At 41.2% G+C, this 16554-nt stretch overlaps 1 protein-coding gene and 1 long non-coding RNA gene across 32 annotated transcripts in view; one reads left to right on the forward strand and one right to left on the reverse strand.

Annotated features, from left to right (window-relative positions):
* CD44 (CD44 molecule (IN blood group)) overlaps positions 1-16554 on the forward strand; it is a 94613-nt gene that overhangs the window by 35029 nt on the left and 43030 nt on the right. For 29 of the 30 annotated variants that reach the window (XM_078340830.1, XM_009007913.4, XM_009007918.4 and 26 more), the window contains exons 2-4: positions 2934-3099; positions 7215-7348; positions 14182-14250. In XM_078340830.1, coding sequence (XP_078196956.1) covers positions 2934-3099; positions 7215-7348; positions 14182-14250 — 369 coding nt within the window. The remainder of the gene's footprint in view (positions 1-2933; positions 3100-7214; positions 7349-14181; positions 14251-16554) is intronic. The other variant, XM_009007931.4, reaches the window with a different exon arrangement.
* Positions 1-16554, reverse strand: part of LOC103796279 (uncharacterized) — a 45566-nt gene that overhangs the window by 3195 nt on the left and 25817 nt on the right. For both annotated transcript variants that reach the window (XR_004730611.3, XR_004730610.3), the window contains 2 exons: positions 9727-9869; positions 8760-8864 (listed from right to left, as the gene is read on the reverse strand). This is a non-coding gene — a long non-coding RNA (uncharacterized LOC103796279). The remainder of the gene's footprint in view (positions 1-8759; positions 8865-9726; positions 9870-16554) is intronic.

The raw sequence follows: 16554 nt of genomic DNA on the forward strand, positions 1-16554 counted from the left end.
AAGTTATGTTGGCTGTAGGATATGAAACTGAAGGGATTTTACTGAAAAATCTCAGCCTCAATTGGTTCCTCTTACATTTGCATATTCTATCTGCCAGGTGGCAAGGCAGAATTGACTGTAATAAGAAAGGAACTACAATTTAGCTCCAATTGTTGTCCATGCTTCAGAGCTGATTTTTAACCTGAGAGTGATAGCAGCCACCTGGGCTGGGGCAGACAGGTAGTTTGCCTCTCCTGGAACTGGAGGCTTCTCTATCAGCCTTACCTTCAAGAAGCTAGTTGGAATGCTTTGTTTTCCTTTTGTGTGCTGGACAGGGAGAAGCCCCGGAAGGTCTGTCATGCAGATTGACAGTTTTCCTTTTAAGGCTGGCCAACTGAGGCCAAAGTTGAAAATGTCAGTAAAAACAAATAGTATTGCAAAAGGACCTTGTGCATTTCCTTCTCTATGCTTGCATTGCCCCATCAGCCAAGTGTTTCATGAGTGACTTAAGAGAACACCATTAGGCTTGAAAGAGAGTGAACTGCAAAAGCACATTTTCTCCATTTCACCTAGTTGGTATTTTTCCCCCAGGTGCTAATGATGCAAACAAAAGAAAGGAAATGTAATAGAAATTGATTTATGTCTTTTCAAGTTCCATTTCTTGTTTCTTCTTTTACTATTTTCAGAATCAAAGAAGATAATACAGAATTTTAACAGTTTTCTCATCTCATTTTGCATTTGTTAGATATTGTTTCCTAGTGGTTGGGACCCGCTTCCTGCTCAGGAAGGAGAAGGCAGTGGTTGCCCACACAATTCAGTAATCATGATTCTACATTTGTTGTTATTTAACAATTGTTTAGGTGCGCCACTCTCCTTTCTTCAGTTGTGCTGATAGAAAAGGAAACTTGGGTACATAGTAAAGGGGTTCAAAGCATGAGTTTGGATGTTAAGCAGGTCTGAGATAGATTTCCGGCTCTGCCACTTAAGAGCTGGGTGACTTTGGGGAGTCATTTAATTTTTCTGGGCTTCACCCATAAATAATACACACGTATATAAAACTCAATTCTCAGGGTTCTGGTGAAGATGATGTAACACAGAATCTCAAAGGTACTGGGTATCCAGGGACACTGCAGTAATAGGTCTCCTCTCCTATCGCTGTCAACTCAGAAACATAGAAAAGAGCAACTGGGATTCAGGAAGGAGACCATAGGCTGTAGATAAAAGTACTCACTCACTTCCGTGGGCAACTCACGTCCCTGAGCCTTAATTTTCTTTTCGGTAAGTAAGTAGAACCTTTCTACCCACCTTTAGACCTGTGCAAGGAAGAGATGGAGCTGGGCTAATGCCAGTTCTGTCTGATTCCAGACCTGGTACTTAACTAGCAACAAAGAGTGGTGCCTGGCCAGGCACCTGGGTCATTGTCCCAAGACAATGTCAACATGTGTCCTTAGAGAAGGACTGTCACTGAGGCCCAAGGAAGTGTTCGGGAGGAATCAAGCTTCCCCAGGATAGTTTCAATGACTTAAGCCTTCTGTATGGAGTTTCCTCAAGTATAAACCGGGGATCATATTGTCCTAGGAGTTTTCGATTATGGCCTTTGAAGTCTTTTGAGATTGTTACACAGAATCAAGTAGAACAGGATTATTTCTACCTCTTTACTGAAATTTCAGATGAATGTCTACGAAACTCACTAAAGTACTTGTCTTGAATAATTCTCTACCCAGGTGATAGTAGTTAGGCTTCATTTTCAATGCTATTAACTCTGAGAGCAAATGACAGGCTTTGGGTCTGCCAATATATTAAAAGTGTGTTTCTGAGGAAACTCCAGTGAGTCATTTGTTTGTATAATAAGTACTTGTTGAGCATCTACTGTCTACGGAGCACTGTTGTAGGGGTTAGGGATAACAGCTACAAGCAGGTAAACAGCTCTTGCTTTCTCAGAGCTTTCATTCCAAGGAAAGGAAGACAGTAACCGCACATACCAGTAGATGAACGCATTGTTGTGGAGACAGAAAAACCAAATGAGGTGAGGGAGAGACTGGGGATAAGCTAGGGGTGTTTAGGAGAGAACTAAAGTGAGGTGATGTGGGGTTAAAATTCTGAATGACAAAAAAAATGAACCACCTATGTGACCATTTGAGGATAAAACATTCCAGGCAGAGAAGAAGGCAGATACAAATGTTCCAGAATGGGAAGGAGCTCAAAGGTTCTGAGAGAATTGAAGAAAAGTTTTTGCTTAGAGCAGAGCAAGCTACTTTTAGGTTAGAGAGGAAGCCAGGAGCCAGATTATGTTGGTTTTAGCGATAATAACATTTATACTGAGTGCAAACATAAACTCTTGGAGGGTGTAAGCCAGGGAGAGATACCACTTAATCGTGGAAAAATACTCATAACATGAGATTAAGTGGAAAAAGGACTCTCAAATCCAGAACTGTATAGTCAGTACTATTTCAATTATGCAAGCACATGTGTGAGTGTATATACGTGTGTGTCTGTGTGTGTATACACATACTTTATGTATATATGCATAAAGTACGTGTGTGTGTGTGTGCAAATGTGAATGTGTGTATTCAGTAAATAAACTGGAAGAAGATACAGGAAAGTGTTTGCTATAGTTTTTGTAGTGGTGGACTTACTTTCCTTCATTGCTTTCTTGTGTTTTGTAAATTTACCATAAGTTTGTGTGACATCAATAATCAAAATTAAATAATTTACTTTTTAAAACCTTTGTTGCAGAGCAACCAATGGAGAGAATATAAGTGTGACGCTGTTTTACCATGTCTTATCTCAGGTTTGAGCTTAATGCTATGGTGCTTTGGGATGCTGGAGTGAATTTTGAAGGTTCTGGCTACTAGAGAAGTTTGGCTTTTTAAGGAGTCTGTCCTAAAGTGAACTTCTAACTGTCTCCAAATTATTTATGCAAAAGAATCTGACATTTCTGTTTCTTCCCATAGATTTGAATATAACCTGCCGCTTCGAAGGTGTATACCACGTGGAGAAAAATGGTCGCTATAGCATCTCTCGGACGGAGGCAGCTGACCTCTGCAAGGCTTTCAATAGCACCTTGCCCACAATGGCCCAGATGGAGAAAGCTCTGAGCATCGGGTTTGAGACCTGCAGGTAAGAGACCAGCACCCAACCACTGGGGAAAGCTGGTGGCCTGGGCCCAGGGAGCTGGGCTTAGAACTGGAAGGCTCCTCTCCATCAGCTGAATGGATTATGGCCTAAAGGGTCAACCCCACCTATTAATTTGGCCAAGTCAATCTGGAACCTGTATGACAACTGGAGTTTAAAGTCAGCTAAAGACACCTTTGTGAATCATAGAGCGGGAACTCTGAGAAAGCCATTAGGAGTCCTCTCGGCTGGAATCCTCTTGTCTAACCTGCTTCCACAGAGCTCTCCTGGCTTTGAAAAAGCTGCAATATCATTGTCGGAACCACAAGAAAACACAAACCAAATAACAGTGTTTAAAATAAATATGTGGCTGGTAGAGTCTTGGGCCTGCAGACTTGGCTCAAAGCAGACTTTTCAAGCAATTCTCTCTTGCTCTCACTTAAAAAAATTTTTTTTTGTTTTTCTTCTATGTTTCTCTGGGTTGAGAAAGTAAATAAAAAGGCATGAAAGATATTCAGCTTTATTATATTAAGATTTATTATTATTGGGAGCCTGAGAAGGCTCCTACTAGGTATCCTAGTGCTCCATAGAGTCTTTCTCAAACTATGGCTCCAAGATAATCACAATAAGTAAGGACTTTATTTGTTGAATTTCCAATGCCCTTTTGGTAAGCGGTGCACAGGAAGAGCAAGCCATCGTGGCGGTCGCGGTGAATTGTTTTGGTTTGGTTTGTTTTCACTAGAAGAGGTTTGAGTAATCTCTACAACTGCTCTGAAGTTTCTAGCCCAGCCTGCAGCTGTGATTTTGCAATGTCTTTAGGTGGTACAATTTTCCTTTCTCTGCAACACACACTCGCATGCACACAGACTGCTTTTTGAAAAGCCAAGCTGTAGAACTGTTTACGGAAACCATTAAGTGTAAGTTAAGTGCTTCTATCCCCCTACATTGGTTGGAATCATGCACCCACATTATGAGCAATGGCTGAGACTTCTGCTGAAAAAGAAGAGGAAAATCTTTTGTCTTACATTTAAATTAATTAAAATACTAAAGTTAAAACTTGAGTTCTTCACTAGCACTAACTACATTTTTTTTTTTTTTTTTTTTTGTGAGACAGAGTTTTGCTCTGCTGCCCAGGCTGGAGTGCAGTGGCATGATCTCATCTCACTGCAACCTCCGCCTCCCAGGTTCAAGCAATTCTTTTGCCCCAGCCTCCGGAGTAGTTGGGATTACAGGCGCCTGCCACTGCACCCACCACCATGCCCAGCTGTTATTTGTATTTTTAGTAGAGACAGGGTTTTACCATATTAACCAGGCTGGTCTCGAACTCCTGACCTCGTGATCTGCCTGCCTCGGCCTTCCAAAGTCCTGGTATTACAGGTGTGAGCCGCTGTACCTGGCCACTAACTACATTTTAAGGGTTCGGCCATCAACGGCCAGTGGCTGCTGTATTGGATGATGCAGGTTACAAACCATTTCCATCATTGTAGAAAGTTCTTTTGGGCAGCACGGCTCTAAAATAAAAAGCAGATGTTTGTAGACATTTGTATGTGTTCAGAGCTAGTACTGGGAGAATATGAAAGGAGCAGAGAAAGGGAGAAAGCTCTGGTGGCTATTGAACATGTACTGTAGGCTGCAGTGAAGACAGGCCAATTAGCAAATCCATTATTCTATTCCCCAGGCTAATTATTTAAATATGGCCCTGACTAGGCCACTGGTCTAAGAAAATGAATTTAGTAAACTGAACTTTGATTGTAAAATACAAACAAGGCATATTTGAAAAATACAGAAATGCTCCCATATGCTGAGGACCAGGAGAGTTCTTACAGGCCAGTCATCAAGCACTTAGATGCTGGGAGACCTACTGCCCACCTGGCCAAACCCCTCACTTAATCCTCAAACTACACTATTGGTCAATATTATTAGCTCATTTTATGAAGGAACTGAGGCTTAGAGAAGTTCCACACCCTGGGACACACAGCCTGCCCATGGAGGATTTGGGATTCTGGATCTGCTTAGCCTGAGCCCAGGACAGGATTTTAATGACCAAGGCCTCCTTGGGAGCTTAAAAGGGGAGGGAAGTACGCTGCCCGGATTTGCTGAATATTCTTTGCTCCCTGTGATCAGTAACTTACATGCCACATATACACATATAAACTTTAGTATCCCCAGTTCACGGTTAGCATGACACAGAAAACTGCCAGGCAACATGAAGTGGCAAAAACTCAGTAATAGCTTACAAAGAGTGCAATCTATTCTAGAATAAGAACCTATTCTAGAATACTTGACGATAAGATGTGATGAGGTGAGTTGGCAGGTAGGTTCACCAAGAAGTATTAGTTAGAAAAAGAAAAAGAAAAACTGTGCCAAAGAAATCTATCATGTCACCAATAACTGGTATTAAGTATTGCAAAACTCATTTCCATAATTTCACTCAGGTAGCTATGAATCAGCTTTCTGCCATAGGACAGATGGCAGAGTCTCATGGGCTAGGATAAAACCTTAACAGCTACTCTCTTTTGTCTGCCCCACCCTGATTGGTAGCAACTCTCAGATACGTGAAAACTTATTACCATTTAATTGTGCCCGCTCCCCCTGCCAAGCTAAGGAGACCTTGGGGAAACCAGTCTGTCTGTTCAAATGAGAAATTAGTCATGCAAGCTACAATTGCCACATAGATATGAGTTCTGTGTGCCTGGAAACTTCAAACTCACAAACATTCCATGGGTCTTGCAGGGTGATGGGTTCCATGCTGTTGCCCCTGGCAGGAAAGATGGAAAGCATTGATGCTGTGCATTTTAGCCAGAACTGTATTGTCCACCTGCTGGATTTAGCTTCCTTCTCTCTGCCCTCCTGCTGCATCACAGCTTCCCTTGCACACAACCTTTTCTCAGCCCACATCTCATTTTTTTTGAGGCATTTTATATTTTATATTTTATTTTTATTTTTTTTTATTTTTTATTTTTGAGATGGAGTTTCGCTCTTGTTACCCAGGCTGGGGTGCAATGGCGCGATCTCGGCTCACCGCAACCTCCACCTCTTGGGTTCAGGCACTTCTCCTGCCTCAGCCTCCTGAGTAGCTGGGATTACAGGCACGTGCCACCATGCCCAGCTAATTTTTTTGTATTTTTAGTAGAGACGGGGTTTCACCATGTTGACCAGGATGGTCTCGAGGCCGGGCGCGGTGGCTCAAGCCTGTAATCCCAGCACTTTGGGAGGCTGAGGCGGGTAGATCACGAGGTCAAGAGGCATTTTATATTTTTTTAAAATGTGTAATAAGTGAGTTTTTAGCCACCAGGATGCTGCTAGAAGAGGTTGGGCTCTGGTATCTGAAAGGGCCTCCAGCTGTAACAAGCTCCCAGACAAACCTTGGTAGGGAGAGAGGGTTAAGCATTTCTTTGGGTGTGCTGCTTCTGGAAAGTTCCTGAGTTACAAGAGCCATTGCTATCTGCTTACTTAATTGCTATGACTCCCATTGTAATGATGGTTAATTTATTCCCACTGGCAATAGAATTATACCCGGATGCTCAGGAGACAGTGTGCTTGTGTACTTTGCATTTGAACAAGGCTTCATGTTTAGGATAATGGAGTATGGAGTAAGGGGGCTTGCAGACTTGTGTCTGAGAAATAAGCAGGGAAATGGGACATGAGGCAGGTCAGAAATGTGTGTACTGAAATGAAGAAGTACCTCTTCCCGTTTATGGAAGCTGACCATTTTGTGTATTTTCTAGAAAACATGAAGGTAACCCAAAGCCAGCATGAATCTCACATCAAAATTTCTCTCTTCTGTGGCTCAGGCTTCCTTCTGTTTTTTCAAATAGACTCACCACTGCTGACCACAAATTTCGATTGAACTAATTATCCCTTTTATGATTTTTTTAATAAAAAAAAAGCTCTTTACAGGTCTCTAAATAAAATTACTTTGTTTCTATCAGTCTTATTGATCTCTTTCCCTCTCTGTGATGTTATTTTTGGATTTCACGTAATTCGTTTGTTGAAACCTCTGATATCCCTAAGGGAGAATTGAGTGAAGAATTGCACGGTATTAAATGTCATTCAATGCGATATTATGAAATTCCCATCTTAGCCTTTCAGGTCACTATCCTCTTGTTTTTCTCTTGCAGGTATGGGTTCATAGAAGGGCACGTGGTGATTCCTCGGATCCACCCCAACTCCATCTGTGCAGCAAACAACACAGGGGTGTACATTCTCACGTCCAACACCTCCCAGTATGACACATATTGCTTCAATGCTTCAGGTTGGTTCTCAGGCGGGGTGTCTGTTGGCATGAAAGGCTTTGGGAGCCTGGTCTTTGGATCTCAGCTTAAGTGGGGATTCATGTAGCCTCTACTTACATAACAAATGCTCACTCAATATCTGTATAGCAGAGACAACATTCCTGTCTCTGTGGAGCTTAAACACTGAATTGGAGAGGCAAACAGTAAACAAATAAATATTAAATACAGGGTTGGCATGGTGGCTCACACCTGTAATCCCACCACTTTGGGAGGCCAAGGTGAGCAGATCACCTGAGGTCAGGAGTTTGAGACCAGCCTGACCAACATGGAGAAACCCCATCTCTCTTAAAAACACACAAAAAATTAGCCGGGTGTGGTAGAACATGCCTGTAATCCCAACTGCTCGGGAGGCTGAAGCAGGAAAATCGATTGAACCCTGGGAGGCAGAGGTTGTGGTGAGACGAGATCGCGCCATTGCACTCCAGCCTGGGCAACAAGAGCGAAACTCCGGCTCAAAAATAAATAAATAAACAGATAAATATTAAATACCCTTCAGGGGTGTCCAATATTTTGGCTTCCCTGGGTTGCATTGGGAGAAGAATTGTCTTGGGCCCCATATAAATTAGACAAAGACTAACTAGCTGATAAGCTATAAAACAACCAAACAAAATCACTCAAAAAAAAATCTCATAATGTTTTAAGGAAGTTTACAGATTTGTGTTGGATCACATTCAAAGTCATCTTGGACCATGTTCAAAGTCATCTTGGACCACATGTGGCCTGCAAGTTGCAGGTCAGACAAGCTTGAAGTCAGAAAGTGATACAAGTGCTGTAAAAAAGAAAGCAGAATACGAGGCTAGCTAGTACTAGGGATGCTTTTATTTTCTGAAAAGGTGGTCAGGGAACGTGCCTCCTGGCCTTTTCTGAGAATATCAGTGCTCAGAGGGGGGAATGCCAAGGAATAAAGTCAGAGAGCTAAGCAAGGGCCCGCTCACAGGGGGTGATTCATTCTCAATGTGATAGGAAACCATTACAGGCTTTGACTAAGGGAGTGACATGAATCTAATGATAGCTTTGGGGTGTGAGTCAAATGTCTTAGCTGAGAGGTATTTATTATATGAGAGGACTGGAAAAAAAGTCTTGGAGAGTATATGGTATGCCTTTGAGCTTCTTAAATATCCCTTACCCAACAGTTGAGAGAACCAGAGAAGAAGAAACCTAAGTTAAGATGTAGATGCTGGGACCCAGGCCAGCCTTTCTCCATGTCTTTGGGACTTTCTCCCAACCCTTAACCTAGGAAATTCTGCTTATGAGCCTAATTCAAGTCCTAGCAAAATTAAAGAATTCTATGCATCAAATTTTCAGATTTTTTTGAGAAGGATCAAAATTATAAATGTCAAATTTCTGGATGCCAACTATCAAAAGTCTTACCTCTTAAACTGCGCCTTCTGTTCCCATGGAAGGTTTGAAGTTGTGTGAAGGAAAAGATGAAGCCTTGAGTTAAACTTAGTACATCTTGCTGGAGTGTCAGTTTTCCTTAAAGGTGGGAAGGGGATGTTAAATTAGGTGGAAAGGGACTTACAACATTATCAGCCTGAGACAAACACAGATATATATATATATATATATATTTGTATATATTATATATTTTTTGTGTATATTATATATATACACATAGAGAGAGTAAAATATAAAATATGCATGGATTTCTAAGCTAGAAAAAGGACATCAACTTAATTATGAGATATTTTACCTACTAATAAAAAAACGAAAATTAAAATTAATTGCTATATTGCATTAGTGGCTTTAGTCTATACCACCCACCCTTTGTTGTATGAACAGTAGGGATCAGAGTGGAAATTCAGAGAAGAAATCTACAGTTTAGGACAAAGTATCAGGGCTAGCAGTTGAAGTGGAGTGTGTGATGCCAGTAGATTTTGACAAAAATTTACAGGTCACTAAACCTATGGAGAGGAACAGAAAACTGTAGAATGTTTATTCCTCCCCGTTACGTGAGTGAAAAACACAAATGGAGTTTGACCAAAGGGAAGGTAGTCCAATGAACACCAAACAGTACACAACTCATACATACTCATTTCCATACCCATGTCTAGCATGTCATTCTAATGATATTATAATGAGAAAATCACATATAAACAAGCAAGAAATAGACACAGAGCAACATGTGGTCTAGCTAGCTCCATCTAGGTGCAACAGGTCAGAGGGAGACATTGGGAAAAGCTTGTGCTTTAGAGGAAGAGGTTAGCTCAGTGGGAAATGGCTGGCATGAGGCCATACACTCCTGAGTCTCTGGGCACTGCTTATTGTGTCTCCCATTAAGCCTTGCTGAGTGAATGCATGCAATAAGTTATGTAGTTGCATACCCACATTGTCTTACCTGTTTTACAACTTGGTATCACTTGCCAGAAGGAACCTCAACCCAAACAGGCAGAAGCTCACACCGTTTTATTGCCTGGCATCGGAGCCTGCTACTGAGACTTGTTTCTATCCTTAATTTTGTTCATGAGGTTGTGGCCATCCCTGGAGTTGGGAGTAAGAGCATTGATTAGGTTTTTTCTCCTTGGAGGGTTAGTTCAGTTGAAAGGTTTGAGAGGTATAGCGTGGGTATTTCTTACTAACATGGATGAATTAAATAAGAAAGCTAGAAGTAATGTTTTTCATTTTCTCTGTTTTCCAAATTGACTCAATATTGATGGCTACTTTTGTAAGTTTTTATTTAAGTTTAAAGGGAATATTTATTGATCACCTCTATGGGCTCAGTACTGCACTAGGCACAGATGGGGTAAAAAAAACTGGAGGCTACATTACTTAAAGAACTTCACAATCTTCTTGAAGCAAGGAGACAACAAAATAAAGAAACTGGAGAAGAGGATACATGTGTTTAAGGAAAAATAAATTCTAAATGTCTTGGATTAGAGTCGGATGATATGGGTATTAAGTGAGCTAAAGATTTCGATAAACTGCCCTCTGCAAAGGATTTTGTTGCAAGGATCCTTGATTCTAATTTAGCCTGAGAGCTGCTAGCAGTTGGTCCATTCCCAGTGCTGTGATCCCCCCATAAAACGGCTCTAGGGACAAAAATCGGCTTGATCTTAGTAGATAGCTTCCATAAGCTTAAAGTTTTAGCAGTATATTTAGAAACATGGCCTCTGGCTAACAAATTAAAATAAGGCAGAACTTGAAAAGGCCTTTGTGATTTTTTTTTTTTTTTTTGCCTCATTCTCAGTGGTTAAGGTCCAATATGAGCCTAGAGACTTCTGTGTGAACTCAGAACTGACTTGAATTCATTCATTTATTAAGCTTGCTTTCAGTCAAGTGCCCCATGTTCTTTTGAAGGTAGAATTACAGGGAAGATCTACGTGTATTTGTTTATCCATTTCCTCCTTTGTGCAACAACTATTTGAGAATATTTATGAGATACCTAGAATGTATCAAGAATTGAGGAGGGTGGCTTTCTATCTGACACCCAGAGATTAGTGGCTAGACTGAATAATTAATGTTTCTCTTGGTTATTTTGGTGCGTGGAAGCCAACGTTTATGAGAATGCCCACCTCAGAGAATTTCTAACAAGTCCTCAGATTCAAGATCACCTCACCAAGTCTAGCTTTCCAAGTAGTACAGAGCTCATTAAATGGAAAGAAAGGCTATCTAATGAGGCCCTGGAATCCAACATGAGAGCATGAATGTGTCAACTGCACATTTGGATCACCATCCCCTAAACATATTTGCCAGATTTGATGTTCTTTATAAAAGTTACAGTGACTTGGAGCATGAAGGGTGTCCATGTGAACAAATGCTCTAGTAATTTACAAAACTGTCTTAGGATTTTTGACATCATGCCCCATTCCATTACAACGTGCTGCCTGGAGATTCCCAATGTACTGTTACTTGCAGCTGTGTATGAAGTTGGGGGAGATTGTTCCATCCCTGACATCAAGACGCCATAATCTAAAGCCTGTTTCCAGGTGTGCACAACATACAAACATCAGAAACATCTCATAGGTTGGTATTTCCAAGAGAAACAAGATAGATGCTCCCCCAAATCTCCCAGGCTGGCAGTATGCCCTTATTTTCAAATGCAATAATTTTGGAAAATATTTTTGAAAACTGTAGAAAGCTAAATTCATATTAATTATTACTGCCCCCCATGACCTTGTGAATTCCTCAGAAGCAGGGACAGAAACATATTCATCTTCTTTTCTCTTTTTATATGGTCTGGCATATAAACACTGCATGTTGAGTAGATGCTTAAAAATAACAAATGAAGACTGTATCTCTAACTTCCTATAGTTATTTCTTATGGCATTGCCATTTAGAGACCCTTGGGAAATTATCCTGGTACTTTTTTCTTTTTTCATCCATTCAACACATATTTATTGCATGTTTCTCTGTCCCCATCACACAGAAATGTTCTGGCCAAGACAGATAAAGTTATTATCTGTGGAGCTTATATATTTCTAGGGAGGCAGGCAGGTAGCAGGAGGTGGGAATTGAGAGCTGCGCCATGAACAGCCATCAAGTAAGATGAACAAGATAAGTTTATATAGTGGTAAACATGAAGAAGAAATGAGAGCAAGACGCTATGTGATGGTGACAGGCGTGGGGGAGTAATGAAGGAGTTTAGATTGAATGGTAAGGAAGGGCCTCTCCAAGGAGGTGATATTTCTCTTTAAAGAAATCTGAGAAATCTTTTAGAACAGGCTTTGCAAGAATGGCTTTTCCTAAAACGTTTTGTGTTTTCCAGTGGAATGTATAAAACTGCCAGTTAGGCCGGGCGTGCTGGCTCAAGCCTGTAATCCCAGCACTTTGGGAGGCCGAGGCGGGTGGATCACAAGGTCAAGAGATCAAGACCGTCCTGGTCAACATGGTGAAACCCCGTCTCTACTAAAAACACAAAAAATTAGCTGGACATGGTGGCGCGTGCCTGTAATCCCAGCTGCTCAGGAGGCTGAGGCGGAGAATTGCCTGAACCCAAGAGGCGGAGGTTGCGGTGAGCCGAGATCGTGCCATTGCACTCCAGCCTGGGTAACAAGAGCAAAACTCCATCTCAAACAAAACAAAACAACAACAAAAAAAAAACCTGCCAGTTAGTTTCACTATGAAGCCAAATAAATGGGCAGGTAAAGGTCATCCTCTTTATCTGTGGGAACAGATACTCCCAGGTACTCGGAAGCAAACAAAACCTGTTTTGTTCAAGTTGTGTTTTTATCCACTTTTATAAGCACACAAAAATTATAGCAGGACTTTGGCAGGCCGAGGTGGACAGATCACGAGGTCAAGAGATCGAGACCATCCTGGCCAACATGGTGAAACCCCGTCTCTACTAAAAAAATACAAAAATTAGCCGGGCGTGGTGGCGTGCGCCTGTAGTCCCAGCTACTTGGGAGGCTGAGGCAGAAGAACTGCTTGAACCCGGGAGGCAGAGGTTGCAGTGAGCCGAGATTACACCACTTTACTCCAGCCTGGCACCTGGCAACAGAGCGAAACTCTGTCTCAAAAAAAAAAAAAATATGTTATAGCAGGAGACCTAAAATACTTGTGATAACAGCCCTTTTTGTGATAGTAGTCTGTCTGCCTGCCTCCTTCTCTTCCTTCCACCCTCTCTCTATCCATTTATCCACCCATCCATCCATCTCTTTCTTCCTCTTTGATAGAAGCAATTCTAGGAGAAACTAACCTAGCAAATAAATTTCCATTTTACATTTAAGTACGCACACACACACAGTATAAAAGCTGTAAGGCGCAAATGGACTTAACCTTTCTATAGCAGCAAAACCAGTTTAAAGCTTTCTAAGATTTTAGAGCTCAGTACAAGGTCTAGTCCCAGAATAAAGCCCTTTGGCATGAATGGAAGGTTGCTTCAGCTACTTTGCAATCTGCTTTTAAGACACAAGGAATGGAATGCAGGGTGGAAGTTTCAGAGCCTGTTTTCAGGGTGCTTGAGACAGGGCAGCTCAGAGGGCTACCAGTAACATCTGTGGGTGATCAGGCAGGCCCAAGATTCAGGCAGAAATCTTGATTCCTAAAGAAAGAGATGAAAGAGTAGAGGATAAATGGCGAGCAAGAGAAAAAACCCCAGAAATGCCCATGATGAGATATGGCAAAACAGTAATCTTGAAAAATATTCTGGGCATCTAGGCCAAAGGTGGTCAACCTCAGAAGCAACATGCTGAGAAGCAGTCTATACAGAGTAAGCACTTCAAACGATCAGCTAAATTAATAAATACATTGCTACATTAATGAGAGACAAGAGATTTGTTTGGTTTTTAATATTTCAACCAAAAGTAAATTCTTTGCTGGTTGTTTTAAACTTCAGATTGTCATGTTGTTCATGTTGATAAACATTTTATTGTGCATCTGCCATGTTTTCTCATCATTTCTATAGATTTTTCAGATTATATTTTCTCATGATAGTTCATACATTACTTTTAATTATTTTACAATGTTCTTGCTTTACTTTTATAATCATAAATTTAAAAAATCCTCCCTGATGCATTTGCGTTAGAGAAGGAGCCATGTCTATCACATTTAAAATTGTACTCCCAGGCTTTTACAGTGCCTGATATAGAATGTATATTTATTAATGAATGAATTCACTGGGGTGGGGAAATTTCTGGAAACCTCATAAGTTTGCAGAAATTTATGAAGTCAAATAAAAATGGAAAATGCAGCACGAAAGACAGAAATTCCTAGCCAACTTACAGAGCTTTGGAAAAAGAAAATTATTGGGGATAAGTTATAATAAAACTCCATTCTAACTGACTAATACAAATTAGGATAGATTTTGCTCGTATTTTGAAGGGTTCTCATGCTTTTTTTTCCTACCCCATAGCTCCACCAGGAGAAGATTGTACATCAGTCACAGACCTGCCCAATGCCTTTGATGGACCAATTACCATAAGTACGTATCTCTTCTAATCTTGATTAAATTTTCCTGTTTTGGGGAAAGCATTCAGGTGTGTTCTCTATGGTACTATTTGAATAGAATATTAGGTCGGGCGCAGTGGCTCGCACCTGTAATCCCAGCACTTTGGGAGGCCAAGGTGGGCGGATCACTTGAGGTCAGGAGATGAGCCTGACCAACATGGTGAAACCCCATCTCTACTAAGAATACAAAAAAATTAGCTAGGCATAATGATGGACACCTGTAATCCCAGCTACTCAGGAGGCTGAGGCAGAAAAATTGCTTGAACCTGGAGGCGGAGGTTGTAATGAGCTGACATTGCGCCACTGCACTCCAGCCTGGGCAACAGAGTTAGACTCCATTTCCAAAAATATATATATGTATATAGAATAGTAGTCATTACCCCAAGGCTAAGGACAGCTGGTTTTAATTCACTGTCTCTTCCCTTTTTTCTGCAAAGACTTGAAACTGCCCTCTGGTTTACATTCATGCACTGTGCCTCAAACTTCAGTCATTCGAAAATCACTTTCACATTTTTTTTGGCATCTCTGTGTACACTGCTATCATTTACTTGATATTTTTTATTTAATTGGCCCATTGTTTTCTACTTAATATACATTCATTTTTAAAAAGAAATCGCACATAGATAACCAAGATCACATCATAAATAGAAGGTAACATTAATAATACATTTAAATGTAAGAAAAATTAATTTATATTCTTAATTTGTGACTGCAGAAAGCTCTGGGTCTGAGTCATGTTCTCTCTTATAAAGGGGGACTAATAACTGTCAGGCATAGGGGCAATCTGGCCCCAAGTAGCAATTTTCTGTTTAATATAACTGAAGTATTGAAGGATAATTATGAAGGATATAAACTTCCTGATATGTGTTTTGACATCATTTATACCACTCCATCTGAAATAATCCTGGTATTTGATTATCCACAGGGGTGTATATTCTGGCTCTTTTTAAAAGTAGAGATAAGGGTCTCACTATGTGGCTTGGGCTGGTCTTTAACTCCTGGGCTCAAGCAATCCTCCCTCCTCAACCTCCCAAAGTGCCAGGATTACAGACATGAGACACCATGCCTGGCCAATTCCAGCACTTTAGAAATCAGGAAATCTGAACCAGAACTTTCAAATAGGCTAACCTGCTAACCCTGATGTTACTGTCTTTGAGCCTCATTAATTGGGAAGCAGCACAGTGTCAAGGAGGTCTGATTTCTGCTTCCTCACAGCTAGACACTAACAGCGTGCATAAGCATGATGTTGGCAGCGAGAGAGGGACGAGACTCTCCACAGGCCACACAAACCCAGCCCTGCACTGTTATGTAAGGAATTGCTCCTGGCCTGTGCCTTGCAGTAGGAAGGGGATGCCTCACACCATGATGGCGACGACAGGAGGTGTGCTGTCTCAGTCAGGCCTGGTTTGAAATCCTAGTTCCTCACCATGTGTGAGATTTTAGAGGAGTGGCATACTTTTTCTGATCCTCGGTTTTCTTGTATGTATAATGGAATAACCTATGAGAATTTTCACGAAATTTGTAAAAGACATTATGTCTAATGTATGCCCAGTCCCATAGTAGATGTTTAATAAATGCCCTGTTTCTCTGATGCTCACAGTTCTCTTTTGAAGTCTAGACCTGTAAGAGTCTGGTCAACAATATTTCCTTGTCAAATCCTCATCTTCAGAGATTACCAGGATGATTGAGACCTTAATTCATTTTCATTTATGTATTATTAATAGTTCTGCTTGAGGCTTGACACAGCAGCTCGCTCCTGTAATCCTAGCGCTTTGGGAGGCTGAGGCAGGCAGATCACCTGAAGTCAGGAGTTTGAGACATCCAGGCCAACATGGTGAAACCCCGTCTAGTCAGGCATGGTGTCATGCACCTGTAGTCCCAGCTACTTGGGAGGCTGAGGCAGGAGAATTGCTTGAACCTGGGAGGCAGAGGCTGCAGCACGCTGAGATTGCACCACTGCACCCAAGCCTGGGCAACAGTGAGACTCCATCTCAAAAAAAAAAGTTCCATTGAACAAGCTAAATAGGTAGACAAAAAGAACCTTTAGTCCCACCAATGCAGTACAGCAGTAAATAATTTCATCTAAATGTACATTTGCATGGTGAGTGGCCCAGACTTCAGAGCAGCAAATACTTTTAGGGAGGAATAATGAATGAATGCATTCAGGCTTTTTATCATCCGGTTCATTCTAGTCATTTGCTTGTTGAAACCACAGATGTTGATCTTCATGTATATCTGCGCTTGTTAATTTCCAGGTTGAATTTCACAGAGGACTGCA

The sequence above is a fragment of the Callithrix jacchus genome, chromosome 10 (assembly GCF_049354715.1).
Source record: "Callithrix jacchus isolate 240 chromosome 10, calJac240_pri, whole genome shotgun sequence".
Lineage (NCBI taxonomy): Eukaryota > Metazoa > Chordata > Mammalia > Primates > Cebidae > Callithrix > Callithrix jacchus.